Here is a 21,793-nt window from a genome sequence, read left to right as displayed (position 1 = left end):
AAACAGCTTCTGCAGAGGGAAAATGTACAGAGAACCATCCAACTGTATACAACCAATTTACAAAAAGAAAAGAGAAGTACTGATTTTGTCTTAGGTATGCCGCACAAGCCAGGAGGAGACACAGCTATGACGGTGAACAGTTCACAGGAGAAGGTCCTGGTTCAGAGATCCGGGGGTTTCCTGTGCGTCCGTCCGTCTGTCCGCAGTGCCAAAGCAAAACACCGTTCCTCCGAGCTCCGGGGCCGAGTCCCGGCTCAGGCCGCCGGCGCGGTGGGGGGCCTCCGGCTGCAGACACCCGTCTTCTCCCCGTGCCCGTCCGGTCCTGGCGGAGAGAAGGCGGCTCTCTCCGGCGCTCTTTCGTGCTGAGATGCTAACCCTGTCCCACGTCCCCGCCCTCCGTCCTCGTCGAACCCTCATTGCTTCTCAGAGGCCCCGTTCCCGAAGGCCATCGCGTTGGGGGGCTGGCTGGACTTGCAACGTATGAACTTGGGAGGAGAGGCGTTGGGCCCATGAGAACCCATTGTCCACCGATTACTTATTGTTCTCCCGTGAAAACACTGACGTTCACTCACGTAAATATAGACGCGTTATTTTCAAATAAAACCAATAATCTCTCTCTGCTCTGAAGTTCCTCCTTCTTCAGTACGTCACGTTTCTCTTTCCTTTGTTGGTCATGAGTCTGGTTGTGTCGCCCGCATCCGCTCCAGGATTCGCTCTTCTTTATCATCCTCCACAAGAGTCTGTCGGCTGGAAGTGGTACCCTGGCTTTCAGGGAAGTTCTTTCCTTATACGTGACAGTTCTCCTTCCACGGGACAAACTCAGATCTTCACGTGACGTCAAATCGGGCTCCAAGCCCCACCCAAGAGAAATGGACATTTCCGCTCTTTGTTGTGTGCGACCAATAAAACCGCCACAACTCCACTTTAAAACAACTTTAAAAACTACGCCCGAGCCCGGCTGGTGTGGCTCGTCGGCCGAGGGTCCGCCTATGAGCCAGCAGGTCATGGTGCAATTCCTGGCCCGGGGCACAGGCCTGGGTTATGGGCTCCATCCTCGGTGTGAGGCGTGCAGGAGGCAGCCGATCCATGATTCTCTCTCATCATGGATGTTTCTATCTCTCTCTCCCTCTCCCTTCCTCTCTGAAGTGAATAAAAATATATTAAAACAAAACAAAACAAAACAAAAAACAAAACCCAAAACATAAAAAGGAAAACTACACTGGAAATAAAATATCAGGGATTCTTATCAAATGAAGAATTGTCTTTTATGAAAAATGACCAATCCAACCAGCTGCGCTTCATTGAGACCTACCACGAGGTCACTGCCTCTGCTGATCTCAGTTACTCTGGTCAAAGTCATCAAGGACTTTTGACTTTGGCTTTCAAAGGGGGGAGCATCATCCAACGGCCCCATTTTTACGTAATGCATGTTAGAGACAAATGCATCCCCCGCCCCTCTCGCTGCCTCTGTATCTGCTCCGTTGAGACTCGGCCTTTGCTTTTGTGACGCCCTTAGGTTTTCCCTTCCGAGTGCGTGTTCTGGTGTCGCACCAGGGAGGAGCTCCGGCTGTAGGCCTTCCCGCACGTGCTGCACTCGTAGGGCTTCTCCGAGGAGTGGCTCCGCTGGTGCCGGATGAGGTCCGAGCCGCTGCTGAAGGCCTTGCCGCAGTCGCCGCACTCGTAGGGCTTCTCCCCGGTGTGGCTCCGCTCGTGCAGGATGAGGGAGGTGCGCTGGCTGAAGGCCTTGCCGCAGGCCTGGCACCGGTACGGCTTCTCCCCCGTGTGGATCCTCTCGTGCTGGGCCAGGTGGGCGCTCTGGCTGAAGGCCTTGCCGCACTGGTCGCACTCGTAGGGCCTGTCCTCGGTGTGGGTCCTCCTGTGCCGCGTGAGGGAGATGCGGTGGCTGAAGGCCTTGCCGCACTCCTCGCAGTGGTACGGCTTCTCCCCCGTGTGGATCCTCTGGTGCTCCACGAGGAAGGACTGGCGGCCGAACGCCTTGCCGCACTTGCCGCACTTGAAAGGCTTCTTCTGGGAGTGGACGTTCCGGTGGACCTTGAGGCTGGCGGCCTCGGAGAACATCTTCCCGCACTCCTGGCACCCGAAGGGCTTCTCCTTCCTCGCGAGGGCCTTCCGGTGCCGGAGGAGGGACGCCCGGCGCCTGGACGGCTCCTCCCTGGGGTGAGTCTTCAGGTGCAGGATGAGGGTCGGAAGCCGCGGGAACACCCCGTCGCACTTGTCGCATCGGTAGGGCTTCTCGGAAGCGTGGACTCTCTGGTGAAGCACGATGGAGGAGATCCTGTTAAAGGACTTCCCGCATTTCCTGCATTTATAAGGATTCTCTAGTAGACGGTGGCCGCTCGGCTGACCAGAGGCCGCCTCACCCTCCTTAGCGTTCTCTCCAGTATGAATTCTCGTACGCAGAATGAGGACGGGTCTCTTACGGGCGCCTCCCCGACACTGACTGCCCTCGTGGGCTTTCTCTCCGTCCTGGGTTTTCCCGTGACGTGGGAGGGACGGCCTCCGAAGGAAGGGTTTCCCGCGTCCTCTGCCCGGGCGGGCGTTTCCCTTGAGGAGGGTTTTCTGATGTGTCCTGAGGGTTGGGCGCGGGCTCGAGGCCTCCCCAGGGTCCGAGGGTCCCTTCCCAGCGTGACTCTTCTCGTGGAGGAGGAGGGTCGCCCCCTGCGGGAAGCTCTCCCCGCACTGACCACACTGGTGGCCCTTGCGTGCGTGGCGAGTTCTCTGATGGAGGAGGAGGGACGGGGCCCGTCTGAAGGCTTTTCCGCAATGACTGCATTCGTACGGCTTCTCTTCGGTGTGGGAGCTCTGGTGGAGTTTAAGGGAGCGGCTTTGGCGGAAGGTTTTCCCACAGTCGTTACATTTGAAAGGCTTCCTCCCTGGATGCGCCTTCTTGGGTTTCTGTAGGGCTGAACTTCTCCTCCCGGTGGGGCCTATTCGTGATGCAGATACTGGCTTCCGAGAGATGCCTTGCCCAGGTTTGTTGCAATGATCTGGAGGTAACTTCTTGGTCTCGCATTTAGACCCTGAGTCTGAAAGACATCAACAAATTAAACATTTGTTTTCTTATTTAAAAAAATAAAATAAAAATTGTCACCTAAGGAGCTACGTTGAACTGACAGAAAACTTCCTAGAATGTAAGTGAAACATTCATCAGATTTGACCACAATGATAATCCCATTTTTTTTAAAGTTGAAAATATCTGAAAGCTGTGCATCTAAATCGAAAGTGTCCTTTCTGGGAGAATGGTTCGCAGTAATATTTTCCTTCATTTTGACATTTCCCATTTTCTGAAATGTACATGTCCCTTAAGAATATCAAAATTAATAGTCGTTTAAAATGACGAAAGCAGCTCTTTGAAATACTAAATAAGTGAAAAACATTAGGAGAGAAATTTAAAACTGCTTGAACACCTTTTGATATGTTCCCAGAATTAATGTTTAGAAAAAATAAAACTGTGAAATCTGAATTTCATTAGGCTGGTGGAATTGGGAGGCAGGATGGGAAACATTTTAAGAAAATGCTCATTTTTGCAAGAGTCACTTTGAACTCTCTTTTTTGAACCCTTCACCTCCAGTTCCGTTCTTTGTGAAAATATCCTTCAGGAGCGAGGGAGAAACAAAGACTTTCTCAGACGAACAAATGTTGACGTTTCGTTGCCAGTAGACGTGTGCGATCGGTCAGGGAGGAAGGTGACCCGGATCTTGAAAAATCCTCTCCGGCTGCAGCTCAGTGAGGAAACCGAGGCCTCGGTATGAAAATGGCTGGACCACTCCTTGTCATGCCGTCCTTGGCTACATCTGCCTTGCAGGAACAATCACAATACTACTCTATTATTTTTTTTTTAATATATTTTATTGATTTTTCACAGAGAGGAAGAGAGAGGGACAGAGAGTTAGAAACATCGATGAGAGAGAATCATCCATCAGCTGCCTCTTGCACACCCCCTACTGGGGATGTGCCCGCAACCAGTGTACATGTCCTTGAACGGAATCGAACCCGGACCCTTCGGTCCGCAGGCCGACGCTCTATCGACTGAGCCACACCGGTTTCAGCCACAATACTACTCTTCATTCCAGTGTTCACTGCTGTGGACCTCCACTCAACAGGAACAGGGGGATAACAGTACTTTTCCGGAATCATAGCCGGCATGTTCCCACGCTCCATCCTACCCCTGCTTAACCGGGACCCAGGATGACACTAATGTCTTTCCTCTCATCAGGTGGGGCTACTGCTACCCTGGAGTAAAGCTGTCCATGGAAAAGAGGGCTATTGCACAGGTAAGCTCTGCGACCATGGCCAGGGACCCTCGAGTAGTGCATTTGTCTGCTGGGCCTGTGTGGGGGGAGGCGGGACCAAAGTTTTGTTGACCGAGTCCCAGCCAGGGAAGACACCAGACTGGAAACAACAAGCAAAGACAGGAAGCATCTGACTAAGAACTCGGCCGCAGAGGCAGTATGACTTGGCTCCCCGATTCTATCGGCTCCTGGATTCAGCCCACCATATCTCCTCGATATCACCAACCCTAATGTGGCTACGGGTTGCTGGTGATGTCTTCCCCCAGGAGCACTCCTATTAATAATTTTTAAAATGTCTTTTATTGGTTTTTTAAAGAGAGGAAGAAAGACGGAGAGAGAGTTAGAAACATCAATCAGCCGGGACCGGTTTGGCTCAATGGATAGAGCGTCGGCTTGGGGACTGAGGGGCCCCGGGTTCGATTCCGAGTCAAGGGCATGTACCTTGGTTGTGGGCATATCCCCAGTAGAGGGTGTACAAGAGGCAGCTGATCGATGACTCTCTCTCATTGATGTTTTGAACTCTATCTCTCTCGCTTCCACTCTGTACAAAAATCAATAAAATATATTTAAAAAAAGAAAAGAAACACCAATCAGTTGCCTCTTGCACACCCCCCACCAGAGATGCGCCCACAACCAAGGTACATGCCCTTGACCGGAATTGAACCTGGGACCCTTCGGTCCGCAGGCCGACGCTCTATCCACTGAGCCAAGCCGGTTAAGGCAGGACCATTCCTATCAATGGCTACCCCAGTAAACAAAGCTACACCAGGGAACTCAGCGGAAGAAATAACAGGACCTGTCACGGCTAACGTGCAGCTAGCTGGGGTTGTTGCTCCTATTTGTTTCCGCAGTGCCCAGGGCCACCGCCCAACAGGTCGCCTCCCCGATGATCTATGGCAGCTCCACTCTCAAGGCTGAAAACACCGCCCACCTCTGGTACCACCCCCGTGGGAACATTCGACGTGTGTGTAGGACCTTGTCTGGCTTTTGTGTCCTATGACAGCAGCTTTTCTCAAAAAGAACTCTGGTGCTTTCTGATTCTGGTTGGACTGGAAATACCACAAAAAACAACTTTCCTTACACTCACCCCTGCCAGCCTGCAAACTGGACATATATTTTTAAAATTATGAAGGTTTTTGTCCTCTCAGGATGGCAAAATAAAGTAGCTTAAATATTTCTTAAAATTCAATAGCAGAATTTTAAAAAGACAAAACCCCCAAGCAGCCTGCATTTTAAATAGGCTGGGGGAGGGGGAGCATTTGTGCCTCTTGGGTCAAAACATATAAATTTCTAAATTTGCTTTTTAAATAAAAATACCTACTCTACTTAATATAATAAATTAGCTTTTTAAAACAAAATCAAGAGTTCATATAAATTAAATTATGAGAATATTTTTATAAACAATTGGATTGAAGATCAGTGAAATTTACTGCAACTTCCCATAATCCCCTTGTATATGCAAATAAGCCAAAGGGGATACTCTTTAAAAATAAAATTCTAAAATTAAAAAGGAGAAATTTGAAAACTTTGAAATCTCTTTCGCTAATATTTACGGGAAAAACTAAAAACTGTGACTCAATCATTAAATCTGATCATAAATAATAGTCAACATAATTATAAGGGGAGTCCTTTGGTGACTTAATGGTCTGGCAGTATCAGTGCACATTTAAAAAAAAAAAAAAAAAGACAATTGTTACCTTGTTGCTTGATGTAAATAAGAAAGAGATTTTTAAAAGAAGCTCTTTTTTTATTTTTTAAATATATATTTTATTGATTTTTTTTACAAAGAGGGAGAGAGTTAGAAACATTGATGAGAGACATCAATCAGTTGCCTCCTGCACACGTCCTACTGGGGATGTGCCAGCAACCAAGATACATGCCCTTGACCGGAATCAAACCTGTGACCTTTCAGTCTTCAGGTTGACACTGTATCCACTGAGCCAAACTGATTAGGACTAAAAGAAACTCTTTAAATGCTGACCTAAAAATTAATCTGGAAGGAAATAAATAGAGGTTTCCTTTAAATGTGTAACTGTAATTAAAAATCAATAAGGTAGGCCTTAAAAAGATAAGTATGTAAAATTACTCAAAGACTAATAGCAAAAAATTTATTTAATGTCATTTTAAAACTAACCCTTATTTCAAATTAATTAAAATTGGCAAATTGAAATAAGTAAATATTCACGGGACCTAACTGTACTGGGCAGGAACCTATTCTTAAAGCATTAATTACATTTTTACTGATGTTCATCTCATAGTCATAGATGCTTAGTATGTAAAAAAAATCCAAAGAAATTTTGTAATTTCTTTACAAAATTAAGTTTCCAAAAACCTCCTAATAGTTAAATAAATAAAAAAAGGGGGGAATAGTGGAATAATTCCCTGTAAGTACATGACATCAAAAAAATTTTTTACTTTAAACATTTTTTTCACTTGTAATGCTGATGGCAAGACACCCATGGAAACACCCTTGTTGTCAAAATCAGCCCAAGGAATATCGTCTGGGCAAAAAAATGAAAAGGATCCCAAGTCTAGTTTATAGTGGATTCCTTAATCTAACCTGTGGTTGAGAATATGCTGGTGTATTTCCAAGAACTCCTCCAAGCCCACGTGGTTCTTAAAACAATGGACTTGAGAGAGGAATTGACCAGATGGCTCCAGCCACAGAACAGCAATGGACCCCTAACTACATGCTGAAGACAAGCGGAGAAACAATCCAGAGATGGAGATGGTGGACACGCCTTGCCATACAAGCTGTCAGCAGCTGTGCGTCGCTGCAGGCTGCCCAGGACCAAGGCAAGGAAGGTTGGACGTGCATTGCCACTGTTTGTCCACCATCCAGAACTAGAATATCATTGCTGGCACGTACACACACAAAGAAAACTGTTGGCCATTGAAATAGGGACTGAAAGAACTGTTGGCCCCAAAAGAAACGCACTGCATACAGATTCCTTTAAGGCCTAGCAGCAATTTAAAAGGACATGAGCCAAAACCGGTTTGGCTCAGTGGTAGAGCGTTGGTCTGCAGACTGAAAGGTCCCAGGTTCAATTCCGGCCAAGGGCATGTACGTTGGTTGCGGGCACATCCCCAGTAGGGGGTGTGCAAGAGGCAGCTGGTCGACGTTTCTCTCTCATCGACGTTTCTAGCTCTCTCTCTCCCTTCCTCTCTGTAAAAAATCAATAAAATATATTTTTTTAAAAATAAAAAAATAAAAAATAAAAGGACATGAATATGTCCAACTTTAAAATGTATTCAATCAAAAAGAGTGATATGCCAGAAGGTGATTCCAGCAGGAAACAAATGCAAGAAGCTCACCAAACGGTTGGTGGACCTTGAGCCTTTAGCGAGGGCTGGGAGATCACATGTTGTTATTGCCTGCTGGAAATGGCTGAGGGCATTTCCCCAAACCTGAAAAGGAGGCATAGATGATTGTTTGCTGCCAGACAGCTGAGGGCATTTCAGCCTACATGTTAGTGCCTCCTACTGGCCAATCCCTGAAGAGCTGTAGGCAGTTCCCCCAATCCAGCAATGCCTCTGTACACCAAACCTTGGCCTTTGATGTGTCTATCTACCTACCTTGCCTGAGGCCAGTGGTCGGCAAACTCATGAGTCAACAGAGCCAAATATCAACTCTACAATGACTGAAATGTCTTTAAACTTCTAACGCCACTTCTTCAAAACAGACTCGCCCATTTTTTGTGGGAGAGCCACACTCAAGGGGCCAGAGAGCCACATGTGGCCCGAGAGAGAGCCGTAGTTTGCTGGCCATGGCCTTAGGACAATCCTACCGAATAAGGAGGGACTATGCTAACTGACTTCCCCACCCTCAAAGACGGTGGTGCCCACAGCCAATAAGGAAGGAATATGCCAATGGGCTGCCCTATCCTCAAAGTTGGCAGCACCCACAGCCACAGGATGGCGACGCCCAATCCCCTCAGCCCCCCAGGGCCAGCTGGAGGTGCAGGCAAGCCAGCAGGGGGACTAGTGAGGGTCGACCAAACGACTGAACAGCAGGCTGTGTGGGGCAACCAGGCCGGTGGTGGTGGTGGGGGCGGGGGCTTGTGAGATGACCAGGCCAGTGAGGGGGGGAGGCAGTAGTTGGGGGTGAGGCCGGCGGGAGGGATGTAGTTGGGGGTGACCAGGATGGCAGGGTGGGCAGTTGGGGGCCATTAGGCTGGCAGGAGGAGCAGTAAGAGGTGAGTAGGCTGGTGGGTGTGTGGGGCAGTTAGGGGTGACCAGTCCCAAATGCAGAGGCACTGAGGGGCTATCAGGCTGATGGGGGGATGAGGGGATCAGTTAGGGGTGTTACCAGACAGGCAGGCGAGTGATCAGTAGTCTGTGGGTGCAGGCCGGGCTGAGGGACCCTCTACCCCTGTGTATGAATTTTGTGCACTGGGCCTCTAGTCTGTGTTAATGAAGAGCAAGGTGTCTGGAGATTCAAGAGGACTTGGTTTCTTTAGCTAAGTCTCCTCTGGCTCCCCAAAATGCCTTCCAAAATTATGCTTCGACTCTGGACTCTCTTAATAAGTTGCCATAGCCTTTCTCCAGACTCCTGAAACCTTCTAGATGCTGGCTAAGAACCCCGCCAACCAGAAACGGACACAACTATCCAGGCCCGGCCACAGGTGACTACCAACCAGAAAGAAGCCAGGAGAATGCGCATAATTTCCTTTATCTTAAACTTTAGTATAAGCTGCCGAAACCGGTTTGGCTCAATGGATAGAGCGTAGGCTTGGGGACTGAAAGATCCCGGGTTCGTTTCCGGTCAAGGGCATGTACCTTGGTTGCGGGCATATCCCCGGTAGGGGGTGTGCAAGAGGCAACTGATTGATGACTCTCTCTCATCGATGTTTCTGACTATCTCTCTTCCCTTCCTCTCTGTAAAAAATCAACAAAATATATTTAAAAACAAACAAAAACTTTAGTATCAGCTTCCTGGCACCTCACTGTATGGAATACATGCACCGTATCGAGTCTGGGTCCCTGTCTCTCCATCAGGAGGACTGCTGTACCATCCGGACCCAGATTTCCCCTTCTGTCTCTGTGTCTGTCTCCTTCGTTTCCTCAGTCCCCAGCCGCCACTGCTCAGCAACTGGACCGCTCTCTGGCCGCGCTGGATGCGGTAAAAGAACATTCGTAATTTCACACGTGTCCTTATCCCCTCATTCCCCCAAACATCCTCAACCCACAGCTGGTTATGTTCACAGATGTGGAACGACACGGAAGGCGGATTTGTTTACACACAATGGAATGTTATAGCCTTAAAAAGAAGGAAACTGTCGCATGCTACAACGGGGACAGACCTCAGGGCCATTCAGCTAAGGAAAAAAAGCCAGTCAGAAGGTCTGTGTGATTCCATTCCTATGAAACAGCCACAGTCATCCTAATCGCAGAGACGGACAGGGAGGAGGCTGCCGGGGCTGGGGAGCACCGGCCATCAGTGGGCAGAGTTTCTGTGTTGCAAGACACAACATTCTAGAGACCTGCCACATGACAACGTGGATACAATCAACCGCATGTTTAAAAATGGTTACCGCCATACATTTCATGTCACCAGGGGCCCGGTGCACGAAATTTGTGCACATTAAAAGGGAAATACATTACAGGAAACATTTTAATATTGCTATTTGCCCTTTCTCTATAATGGAAGTGTCAGAGATGAAAGAAAACTAGTAAAATGTATATGAAAATAATATATAAATTTATTAAACATAAGGCATAATATAAAAATAACAAAAAACATGATCTGAAAACAACAAAAACGTGATCTAAAAACAACAAAAAACTGTATTAAAATAACCCTGACACAACAATAACTGATAAATTAAACTTTATTCTAGTATCTCCCTGTATGTCACCACGTTAAGAGTGAAAACACTTTCAGAATGTTTGACTAATTTCCCTCGTGATGAAATATTTACACCTTTATCATCACATCCTGCTTGAACTTAAGAGAGAAAGCAACATGTAACTGAGCATGTCTGAAGACATGTCCAGGTAGGAATATTCCCGCTTTGCCTAGTTTGTCCTTGTGATTTATAAACAGTCATCTCACACGCTGGCATTGCGGGAAGCTGTCTTTGAGCCAATTTAAACGGGAGGCCAGTGTCTGATGGGCACAAATCCAGCCTTGGCATCCGAGCACTCTCTCCCTCTGCAGATCCTGCTCATACTTCTGATTCAATTATGTCAGGTCACAATCTTGTGACTAATGCCTCGAGGACCATTGAAAAAAACCCTATTTATTATTAAGATTTGTCAGCAGCATGATGACTGAACCCACTTTTCGATTTTAATTTATGACAAGGCATTCCTGAAGGAGCGATGCTATTCAGAAATTCAACGGGAAAATTTTCCTTCCAGCACCCTCTGCCGCGTCGATGGAATCCTCACTCAGACACGCGTGAAAATCCCCACTTCTTCATTTATTTCTCAGTCTGCTCATCTTTTCCAGAAACAGCTGCACGTGCAGCTTCATGTTTACGGAGCCGCACTGCGCCAGCAGCTCCCCGCCCCGCGAGGCCCGGTGCCTCCGCAGCCGCCGCTTCTCCACCTCGGCGGCCCGCTGCTCCTGGGACATCGTCTGCCGGTAGCGCCGCCTGCGCTCGGCCTCGGCCCGGCGCTGCGCCAGGAGCCTCTCCCCGGTGAGGCTCTGCCGCCAGCGCCGCCTCCTCTCCGTGTCGGCCGCCCGCTGCTCCTGGGACATCTTCTGCCGGTAGCGCCGGCTCCGCTCGGCGGCAGACCTTCGCTGGGCCAGCAGCTGCTCCGCGGAGAGGCTCTGCCGCCAGCAGCGCCTCCGTTCGGCGCTGGAGGCGCGCGGCTGTCCGGGTGCGCTCTGGCTCTGCCGCCAGCACCGCGTTCCCTCGGCGTTCCAGGCCTGTGGCTGCTCAGGTGCGCTCTGCCGCCAGCCTGGCATTCCCTCGGCGTTCCAGGCGCGCGGCTCCTGGCCCGTGTCCGGCCCCGCGGGCCCCCTCCACGGCGGGCACGCGGCCTCGCGGCCCCGGGCTCGCCTGGAGTCCTGGAAGCCCCCTGGCGATCGCAGGCACGGCGGGAGGGCCGTGAGCGGGTCAGCTCTTTGTCACATCGGAGGACACTTTTACCACAACCACAAAGCCTCAGACCCGGGTAAAGACCCCCACACACCTCTGCCGACCAGAGAGGAATCGACTCGGCAAGGGGGCGAGTTCCCACCCGGCAGTCAGTGAGGGTGTGGGAAGACGGGGAGCGCTGGGAGGACTGGAGGACATGCAGCAGCGGGGACATTATGCTGCAGAGCTGTCCTTAAAGAGCTTTCTCGGGGCAGGGCGAATGCTGAGGCGGGGAGAGGGACGGGTGCAGACAAGGCTGCTAAGACCCGGGCTCCTGAGACGGAAGCTGGGGTTCTCCCCGCGGGTCCGGTTCTCAGCCCCGGCCTCAGCACTGCCGGGAGCGCCCGCACTGGGCATGCCCGCATCCAGGAAGGACCTGTGCAGTGGAGCCCTGCTCCCTTCCGGGGCGTCACGCCGGAGAGGCCCGAGCCCTCCCACCAGGGGGTGTGCTCGCACCCGCCCCAGAGCCGCTGTCACTCACCCAGGCCTGGGCCGGGGGGAGGGGGAGGGGCTTTGAGTATCGGCCTGCCCGGGCCCTCCCACCAGGGGGTGTGCTCGCACCGGCCCCAGAGCCGCTGTCACTCACCCAGGCCTGGGCCGGGGCGGGGGCGGGGCTCTGAGTGTCCTGCCCGGGCCCTCCCACCAGGGGGTGTGCTTGCACCCGCCCCAGAGCCGCTGTCACTCACCCAGGCCGCGGTGCCTTCCCACCGTCCAGGGCGCTCTCCCCTTCTCCAACAGGGCGATCACGTCTGGCTTCCGGCCGGACAGGCCTGCACACGGAGAACACGGGACTGAGCATGGCGTGGGCCGCGGGCCGGCCACGCCGCGCCGATGGGGAGATGGGGAGGGGGTTCGGGCACAGAGGGAGCGCGGGAGGCGGGGCCGCTGGAGAGAGGACCAGTCCCAGGCCCGCAGGCAGCTCTGCCTTCCCAGCGAGCGCCAGCTGGTTTCCGGAGAGGCCGGAGCAGACGCTGCCCATGAAGCTGCTGCCTGGGCTGGGCCCAGCCTCATCCGCTCTGCACCCCACGCCCCCTCCGCCAGCTGCTCCCCGAGTGTCACCAGCAGGGGCTCTGCAGTTTCAGTTTCTCTTTCCCCACCCGCTCCAAGCTGGCCCTCCTGGCCCCTCAGGAGCACAGAGCCGGGCAGTGCGGCCCTCGGTCCCGAGCCCGGCCTCTCTCGGCCCCGGAGGGGCTGCGCTTGCAGCGGCATCTGTCACCCGTGCCTGTCCCCTGACTTCCTGACACCAACCCTCTTTCTCAGCAGGAGCGAGGCCCTCAAAAGGCTGCACCCACAGCGACTGTCTGACGGCAATCCCGCTCCCAGCCACACGCCCGAGAGAAATGAAAACACGCAGCCCCCAAACTCAGACACAACGCAATTCCGCTCCCAGCCACACGCCCGAGAGAAATGAAAACACGCAGCCCCCAAACTCAGACACAACGCTCCCAGGCACACTCTGAGAGCGGCAGAGTGGACACGGCACACGCGCCCATCACGGACCCACACGCGTGGCCTGCGCAACGGTAACAGGCCACACGGAGGGGCGTGCTGGAGCGGACGGACTGGGACACGCAGACACCGCGGACGCGTCCGGGGCGGGAGGGGCTCCGGGCTCACCCAGCGCGGCCAGCGTCTGGTAGGTCTCCAGCATGACGTCCCGGTACAGCGCCCTCTGCGGGGGGCTCAGCCGCGCCCACTCCTCGGGGGAGAAGTAGATGGCCACGTCCCCGAACGTCACCGCCTGCGACGGAAACCCACGTCGGCCACACGGGCTCCTGCGCCCGTACGCCCGGAGCGGACGGCGGGCCGGTCCCGACAGCAGACACGGGGCCAGGACCCCCCCCAGGAGCCCGGAGCCCGGAGGGCGGAGAACAGACACAGCGCGGCCGGCACCTGTCAGGCTGTGTGCCGGCCGGGCCCACGAAGCCAGGGTCACGGTGTGATCCCAGTCAGGCACCTGCCAGGATGCGGGCTCGACCCACAGAGGGGCGTGCGGGAGGCAGCCGATCTGGGATTCTCTCCCATCATGGATGTTTCTCTCTCTCTCTCTCTCCCTCCCTCCCTCTCCCTTCCTCTCTGAAGTCGATATAAACGTATGGAAGAAAAAGGAAGAAAAGAAGAAGACTGGCACAGAAGGCACTGCGTCCAGGCATCCTAGGCTCCTACACGCGCACACGGGCTACGTGGTGCTCACAGTCCCTGTACGCGGGTACGGGCCTCTAAGTCAGAGAGGGGTTCTCCGTGTCAGACGGGTGTACAGGAGACAAAGCACTGCGGGAGGTCAGCTCTGGAGCGCAGCACCGCCCTCCCCGCAGGGCCTGAGCCAGCGGCGGCCGTCTTTCCCCGGGGGGGGCGTTCCCTGGCACGGGCAGGAACCCGAGAAGCCGAAGGGAGGAAGGGGGGCGATCACGCTCTGGAACAAAAGCGGGGCCCCCCTCCGCGCCCCCATGGCGATGCGGGGACCCAGGGCCAGGCCCGGGCGGGACGGGGGCTCCGTGAGGCAGGACGGGCCTGGAGGGAGAGCACAGGCCGGGCCTCACAGACGGACGCTCCGAGGGGGGGGGGAGGGAGGGAGCGGCTGCTTACCCGGGGCTTGGGCTTCAGCCGCAGGACGGGCGGCCTCCTCCCCTCGGCCACCAGGGTCCTCACGGGGGGCGGCGCGGCGCGCGGGGCCGGCGGGGCTGCGGGGAGAGAGGTCAGGGCGGCCGGCCTCGGTGGCCTGGCGTCTCCGGGGCGAGCCCAGAGCCCAGGGCCCGGGACACACACATGCTCCATGCAGGGCACCAAGGTCAGCTCGCAGGGCCCAGAGAGGACGGGAGGGCACACGGGGTGTGTGCGTGTGTGTGCGTGTGTCCCCAGGCACCCAGCACAGGCCTCGGGCCGGGCCGTGTGTGTGTGTGTGTGTGTGTGTGTGTGTGTGTCTCCCCGGGCACCCAGCACAGGCCTCAGGCCGGCCGGACCGTGTGTGTGTGTGTGTGTGTGTGTGTGTGTGTGTGTGTCTTTGTGTGTGTCCGTCCCCGGGCACCCAGCACAGGCCTCAGGCCGGGCCGGACTGTGTGTGTGTGTGTGTGTGTGTGTGTCCCTGTGGCACCCAGCACAGGCCTCAGGCCGGGCCGGACCGTGTGTGTGTGTGTGTGTGTGTGTGTGTGTGTGTGTCTCTCTCCCCGGGCCGGCCGGACCGTGTGTGTGTGTGTCTCTGGGCACCCAGCACAGGCCTCGGGCCGGGCCGGACTGTGTGTGTGTGTGTGTGTGTGTGTGTGTGTGTCCCCGGGCACCCAGCACAGGCCTCAGGCCGGGCCGGACCGTGTGTGTGTGTGTGTGTGTGTGTGTGTCCGTGTCCGTGTGTGTCCGTGGCACCCAGCACAGGCCTCAGGCCGGCCGGACCGTGTGTGTGTGTGTGTGTGTGTGTGTGTCCCGGGCACCCAGCACAGGACTCGGGCCGGGCCGGGCCAGGCCATGAGGACGCGGTAGGGAGAGCCGTATTGGCTCGGGGGCCACCCCGTCGTGCGGGAGAGCCGCCCCGAGGGGAGCACCGGGGTTGGTGCGGACAGACAGGCCGCCAGCAGCAGACAGTCAGCCAGCGGACGGCAGTGTCCGGGGAAAAGCTGTGTCCGTGCTCCCGGCTCTCACCTGCGTCCTGTGCGTGCGCGGGCGTGACGTGAGCGCGTGCGAGTCCGGGCGGAGGGGGGTCCTGCAGCGCCAGCCGGTTCTCACTCACGACGGGGACGGGGACCTGCACCCAGAGGCCGGTGGCCAGCAGCAGGAGGCCCGGGGACCCGAGGGCCCTGTCCGCCGCGGCCACGTCCAGGCACCCGCGGCCGGCTGCCCGCGATCCATCGTTGGGCGCGATGGGCCGCAGGACTCGGGGGAGCGTGCCTTCTGCGGGGCTGGGCACCACCGAGGCTGCGACGGGAGACACGGGGAGCGGGTGAGCTGGGGGGCTGGGGCCCCAGGCTGGGCACCACCGAGGCTGCGGCAGGAGACACGGGGAGCGGGTGAGCTGGGGGGGGAGGGCCCTGGGGCCCCGGGCCGGGCACCACCGAGGCTGCGGCAGGAGACACGGGGAGCGGGGTGAGGGGGGGGGCTGGGGCCTGGGCCAGGACCACCGAGGCTGCGATGGGAGACACGGGGAGCGGGGTGAGCTGGGGGGCTGGGGCCTGGGCCAGGACCACCGAGGCTGCGATGGGAGACACGGGGAACGGGGTGGGGGTGGGGCCCTGGGGCCCCGGGCCGGGCACCACCGAGGCTGCGACAGGAGAGATGGTGAGTGGTGAGCTGGGGGGGCTGGGGCCCCGGGCCGGGCACCACCGAGGCTGCGACAGGAGACACGGGGAGCGGGTGAGCTGGGGGGCTGGGGCCCCGGGCCAGGACCAGCGAGGCTGTGACAGGAGACATGGGGAGCGGGGAGCAGGGCGAGGCTGGGGGGTCCGGTCAGGAGCCTGTCCCCGGGGAGCTGAGGGCACATCCCCGTTGGGGGGTGTGCAGGAGGCAGCTGATCCATGTTTCTCTCTCAGCGATATTTCTAACTCACTCTCTCCCTTCCTCTCTGTAAAAAATCAATAAAATACATTTTTGGAAAAAAAAAAAGAACAGAAGACGCTCTGACCACCCAGGAATGGACATGCGTGGGGGCCTGTGCCAGGACCAGGGGCAGATAGCCTATGTTTTTCCCCTGCGTCACACACGCAGCGCGCCGGACAGCAGGGAGGGCTGGGTAAGGAAGCCGGGGCGGGCGGGCGGGCGGGCAGAGGCGGGCGGAGCAGCGAGTAGGATGGTTATGGGGAGGCCCGAGCGGGGCTGGCTCCGTGGATAGAGCGTTGGCCTGCGGACTGAAGGGTCCCGGGTTTGATTCCAGTCAACGGCACAGGCCCAGGTTGTGGGATGGATCCCCAGAGGGGGGCACGCAAGAGGCAGCCCATGTATGATTCTCCCTCATCATGGATGTTTCTATTTCTCTCTCCCGTTCCCTTCCTCTCTGAAAGCAAGCCAAAAAAAAAAAAAAAAAAGAAAAGAAAAAGGTTTATGGCGAGCCTCTCGGCGGTGAGACTGGCACCCAGGCGGAGGGGAGGGGAGGGGAAGGGAGGGGAGGAACGGGGCGGGAGGAGCTGGGAGGAACCAGGGTAGGGTGTAGACCCGGGGGCCCTGTCTAACCAGGAGGGAGCACCGAGAGGGTGAGGTCACGCCCGGCGGTCCTTCCCCAGGGCCTCCCGCTCCTCCCCCGGCCCTGGACCGCCGGGAGCCTGGACCGCCGGGGGCCTGGGGCCCAGGCGCCAGTGCCGGAGCCGCACACGGCGGCGCAGCCCCAGCAGCAGGGGCGGCGGCTGCCGGGCGCCATGGCGGGGGCACCCGATCAGCGGCCTCCCACAGGAGAGCGCTCTGGTGGTTTCTGCTCCTGTGAGGCCTCTGACCGTGCGGACGCGGGAAAGGCGGACGTGGAAAGGCCGTGGGTCCGCGCAGTGCTCACCGGAGAGGAACATGGCCCGGGCGGAGCGGGCGGCTCCGGGGCGGCGTCCTGCCCGGCCTCCGCCTTCTCATCGGCCGCCGAGCGGAGAAGCACGTCCTGGTCCAGCAGACGGTCCTCCAGGCCGGGGCGCTGGGGGGAGAGCAGCGGTGAGGGGGGGTTCTGGCGGAGGCTGCCCTGCCAGCGGCCTGTGGGGCGGGGCCCGGCCTCAGTCTGCCCGTCTGCCTGATGGGTGCAGGAAGCTCCCTCCGCGGCTGCTGGGCACTGACCTGGGCGGCCCGGCTCCCGGCCCCCGGCCAGCCCTCCATCCCCTCCGCACAGGCAGCCGGAGCCGGCGAGCACCGGAGGCCGGCCCTGCCCTGACGGCGGCCCCGCGGCCGGTGACAGCCAAGACGCCGCCCTAGAGGCCGAGGCCACGACTACAGAGCGGGGGCTGCACATGGGGTTGGCAGGGTCAGACTGCCTTAGCGGATCCTGACCCTGAAGCCCTGGCCACTCCCCCGGGTTCAATCCTGCACTGCCGGGCGCCCGGCAGGGCCCGTGGGGCACCAGACAGGGGTGAGATAGAACATCGGCTGCAGAGCTGCGTGATGCCCGGCCGGCTGTGCCCCGCCGGGCCCATCGAGCGGGTCTCCGAGGACTGAGCCTGGGCTTCTTTTTAGTCCCTAAGGCTCCCCCGGGGGCCCCCACGGGGAGCCCCGGCTAGGACCCCGCTCGGTCCCTGGGCCGCCCAGGGGGGGGGGGGGGGGCGGAGGTCGGACCTCCGTGTGGAAGCGAGAACTTGGCTGGAGGAGGAAGCACGGAGCAGCCCGCGGGCTGGCAGGCACGGCTGCGGCCACTCCTGCTTCCGTGGCTGGGGGTCCACGGAGGCCGGTGCTGCCTCTGAACACAGCACCTACCGCCGCCCCACCGCCCGCCACCCGCTTCACTTTCACTTTAAAAAACGTTTCCTACTGCCCTGACCCGTGTGGCTCAGTGGATAGAGCGTCGGCCTGCAGACCGAAGGGCCCCGGGTTCGATTCCGGTCAAGGGCATGTACCTTGTTGCGGGCACATCCCCAGTGGGGGGGGGGGGGGTGCAGGAGGCTGCTGATCGATGTTTCTAACTCTATCCCTCTCTCTTCCTCTCTGTAAAAAATCAATAAAATATATTAAAAATATTTTCTATTGATTTCAGAGAAGAAGGGAGAGGGAGTTAGAAGCATCAGCGATGAGAGGAAATCACTGATCGGCTGCTCCCCATCCGCCCTCCACACCGGGCCTGTGCCCCGACCGGGAACCGAACCTCGACCTCCTGGCTCATAGGTGGACGGGCCCTACTTCACTTTTCCAAACACTCACTGCCACCTGGTACAGGTTTATTTATGTAAGTATGTTTTTATTGGTTTCAGAGAGGGAGCGAGAGAGAGAAACATGAACAATGAGAGAGAAGCACAGATCGGCTGCCTCCTGCACCCCCCACCCACCGGGGACTGAGCCCACAGCTGTTCTCGATCTGAGCCTGCAACCATCAGAAAACACAGGTATTTATATTAGGATCCGTAACAGTAGCAACATGAGAGTTACGAAATAGCGGGGAAAATAGTTTTGTGGTTGGGGTCACCGCCACAGGAGGAGCTGCATTAAAGGGCGGTGGCATCAGGAAGGCTGAGAACCACTGGCCTAGGCTCAGCTGCCTCAGCTCACGCTCGGGGACCCCTCCCCACCCCCCAGGCCCTGCTCAGGTCTCCCTCCATGAGCTCCCGATGACACCTGCACCCAGGAGGCCCCTGCTTCTGCCCGGCCTGCCCTCCCGGGACCCAGGCGAGGAGATTCCGAGTCTCTCTGGGCGTCCTTCCCGTTACGTTGTAACAGCTCTGGCTGGTGTGGCTCAGTGGATAGAGCCTGGGCCCGCGAACTGAGGGGTCCTGGGCTCGATTCCAGCCAAGGGCACATGCCTGGGTTGTGGGCTCCATCCCCTGCGGGGGACCTGCAGGAGGCAGCCGGTCCATGATTCTCTCTCATCACTAATGTTTCTCTCCCCCAGCCCCCCCCTCCGCTCCTTCCTCTCCGAAACCATAAACATGTTTTTTAAAAGAGACGTCAGTAACAAGGCCGCTGTCATTTAAGCGCTGCCGTCCACTGAGCGCTCACAGGAGCCCGGACTCACACCACCTTCCGACTGTGCGTGCGAACCGAGGGCAGTGGGCGTCAGCGACCTTTCCCGAAGCCACACAACCAGCCAGCGTCAGGCCAGGCCGAGCACCCTGCCCTCCTTTTCCTGCTTTTAAAGAAATACATTTAAAAAAAAAAAAAAAAATATATATATATATATATATATATATATATATATATATTTTTTTTTTTTTTTTTTACTGGTTTTTTACAGACAGGAAGGGAGAGGGATAGAGGGTTAGAAACATCGATGAGAGAGAAACATCCATCAGCTGCCTCCTGCACACCCCCCACTGGGGATGTGCCCGCAGCCAAGGTACATGCCCTTGACAGGAATCGAACCTGGGACCTTTCACTCCGCAGACCGATGATCTATCCACTGAGCCACACCGGTTCTGGCTTAATAAATACATTTTTATTGATTTTGGAGAAGGGAGGGCGAAGGGCTTGGGGAGAGGGAGGGAGGGAGAGAGAGAGAGAGAGAGAGAGAGAGAGAGAGAGAGAGAGAAACATCCATGATGAGAATCACCACTCAGCTGCCTCCTGCACGCCCCTTACTGGGGATCAAGCCCCTAACCGGAGCATATGCCCCGACCAAGAATCGAACCCAGGCCCCTTCAGTCCTCAGGCCGACGACTCTATCCACTGAGCCACACCGGAGGGGCCACCCTCCTTTCAAAGGCAGACAGCCAGCGGCAGCGCGGCTCCGGGGCGCCCAGGGCCAGGCTCCGAGACACCCCCTCCCTCCCCAGCATCCCCATGGCACCCCCTGCCCCCCGCCTCTGCAGGGGGACCCACAACCGACAGATCCGACACCCCGCACCCCCACAGGCTCAGCAAGCGCTATGCTGGGGGGGGGGTCACCCCGCCTATCTTCCCGGCCCCCCGCCCCGCAGGCAGGCCCCGCACGGCCACCGCACCGCCTTCCCCAGCGGAGCAGGGATTTGGGGGGACACAGGCAGGCTTGGGGATTTTTATTTTATTTTAAAGAACTGGGGTCCCTGGGAAAGCGCTGGCTGCGGAGGGGGAGAAGGCACACCCCCATCTGACACATCCCCATCAGTAAGGGAGCCGCCAGCAGCCCAGAAAGGTCCATTTACAAAACAAAGAGGAGGCAGCCGAAGGGAAGGGAAACAATGAGGGAGGCGGTGGCGGTGGGAAGGGGAGACCCACGTCCGTGCTTCCCGAGGTTCCGCTCGAGCCCCGCCGTCACCATGGCGACCAGCCGGAGCCCAATCAGCCGCCGCGGAGAGGGATTCAGGGGGACCCACCCCCCCATGGGGGAGCCCGTCCTTGTTCTTCCATAACCGCCCCCCCCGCCACACCTCCGTCTGCCCCTGGCTCCATCCTTCCGCTCCGGGGACAAAGGACCCGGGGTCCGGGCCACAAATTTAAAAAATGAAAAATAAAAACCGGTGCCCCCAGGGCCCGGCGCCGCCTCCCGGAACCCTCCCCGCGGGGACCCCGCTCCCAGGGCCCGGCGGCCCGCCCCGGGGCGCACCCCTGGCTCCCGCAGGGGCGCCGACACCGGTCGCACAGCCGGGGGGCGGGGGCCCCGGGCGGCGGCGGCGGCCACAGGCCCGCACCGCCGCCGCCCGCGCTCACGTGCTCCGGGCCCCGCACCCCCGGGCCCCCAGCCCCCCGGGGGCAGGCGCCGCCCTCCCGCCCGGCCCCTCCGCCGGCTCCGTCCCCACACCGCCCTCCGCCCGCACACCGGCGCCATCACAGCTCTCACACGCTGCCGGCCTCCCCCTCACACGCAGCCTGGGGCTCGCAGCCTCACACAGCCTGGGCGCAGGGCTCCCCGCGCCGCCTGAGGACCCCACGGAGCAGCGGGAGCGCGGACCCCACACTCACCTCACCGCCGCCGTCCTCCGCGGCCGCTGCCCAGCGGCGCCCACCGGCCTCCGGCGCCGACGCCCCCGCGCTCCCCGCGCCTGCGCACTCACCGCCCGGACCGAGGCCCCGCCCCCCACGCTCGGGACCGCCCCCGCGCCGCCTCAGCAGCCCTAAGCCCCGCCCCTTCACGCTCGGGACCGCCCCCACACCGCATCAGCAGCCCTAAGCCCCGCCCCCACGCTCAGGACCGCCCCCGTATGGCCTCAGGCGTGCTAGGCCCCGCCCCCTCAGGTTTGGGACCGCCCCCCGCTCCGCCTCAGGAGCGTGAGGCCCGGCCACCCTCGAGCAGGACCGCCCCCGCGCGACATCACGAGCGAGAGGCCCCGCCCCCTCACGGTTGGGACCGCCCCGTGCGGTCTCAGGAGCACGAGGCCCCGCCCCCTTACGCTCGGCGCCACCTAAGGAGCGCGAGGCCCCGCCCCCTAGCGCTCGGAAACCGCCCCCAGCGCCTCCTCGCCCCGCCCCTAAACAAAGCCACGCGGCTTCAGCGCCTCGGCATCCACCACTCCCACGAACAGCAGGAGGCCCCGCCCCTCTCTGACGTAACCGCGAACGCCAACACGCACGCCGTCAGTGCCGTCCGGGGGGGCGTCGCCGCCTCCGCGCCAGCCCACGTGGCACGCTAGGCCGGCCGCGCGCGCCGCCCAGGCCGCGCGCCCCTGGTAGAATCACGTGGCCGTTCCCGGGCGCTGCGGCCCCCGCCCTGGGTCCGTCCACCCTGACCCGGCCCCCGCCTCGCCGCCCTCCGCACCTGCGTGTCCCGCTCCGGAACCAGCGGGACCGGGAGCCGCGTTCAGCCGCGGACGCTGACGCGCGCCTCCGCGCCTGCGCACTGCGCACTCACTCCCAGAAGCCTCCGGGGCGCCGCGCGGCTCCGGG

General features: G+C 58.3%; 1 protein-coding gene across 2 annotated transcripts; it reads right to left on the bottom strand.

Annotated features, from left to right (window-relative positions):
- On the bottom strand, positions 1-21,793 carry ZNF667 (zinc finger protein 667). Of its 2 annotated transcripts, none has more exons than XM_084906347.1 (7): positions 21,666-21,793; positions 16,866-16,994; positions 15,032-15,304; positions 13,988-14,082; positions 13,019-13,142; positions 12,088-12,171; positions 1-3,047 (listed from the first exon to the last, which is right to left on the bottom strand). In XM_084906347.1, exons 2-7 carry the CDS (start codon positions 16,876-16,878, stop codon positions 1,513-1,515), a joined length of 2,124 nt encoding a protein of 707 aa, XP_084762473.1. In that variant the 5' UTR covers positions 16,879-16,994; positions 21,666-21,793; the 3' UTR covers positions 1-1,512. The 2 variants fall into 2 exon arrangements, with proteins under 2 accessions (XP_084762473.1, XP_084762474.1); XM_084906348.1 differs by lacking the exon at positions 21,666-21,793 and adding an exon at positions 20,873-20,978.

The sequence above is a fragment of the Pipistrellus hanaki genome, assembly GCF_964339955.1.
Source record: "Pipistrellus hanaki genome assembly, chromosome: 15".
Taxonomy (NCBI): domain Eukaryota; kingdom Metazoa; phylum Chordata; class Mammalia; order Chiroptera; family Vespertilionidae; genus Pipistrellus; species Pipistrellus hanaki.
This window is presented reverse-complemented; position numbering and strand designations above follow the sequence as displayed.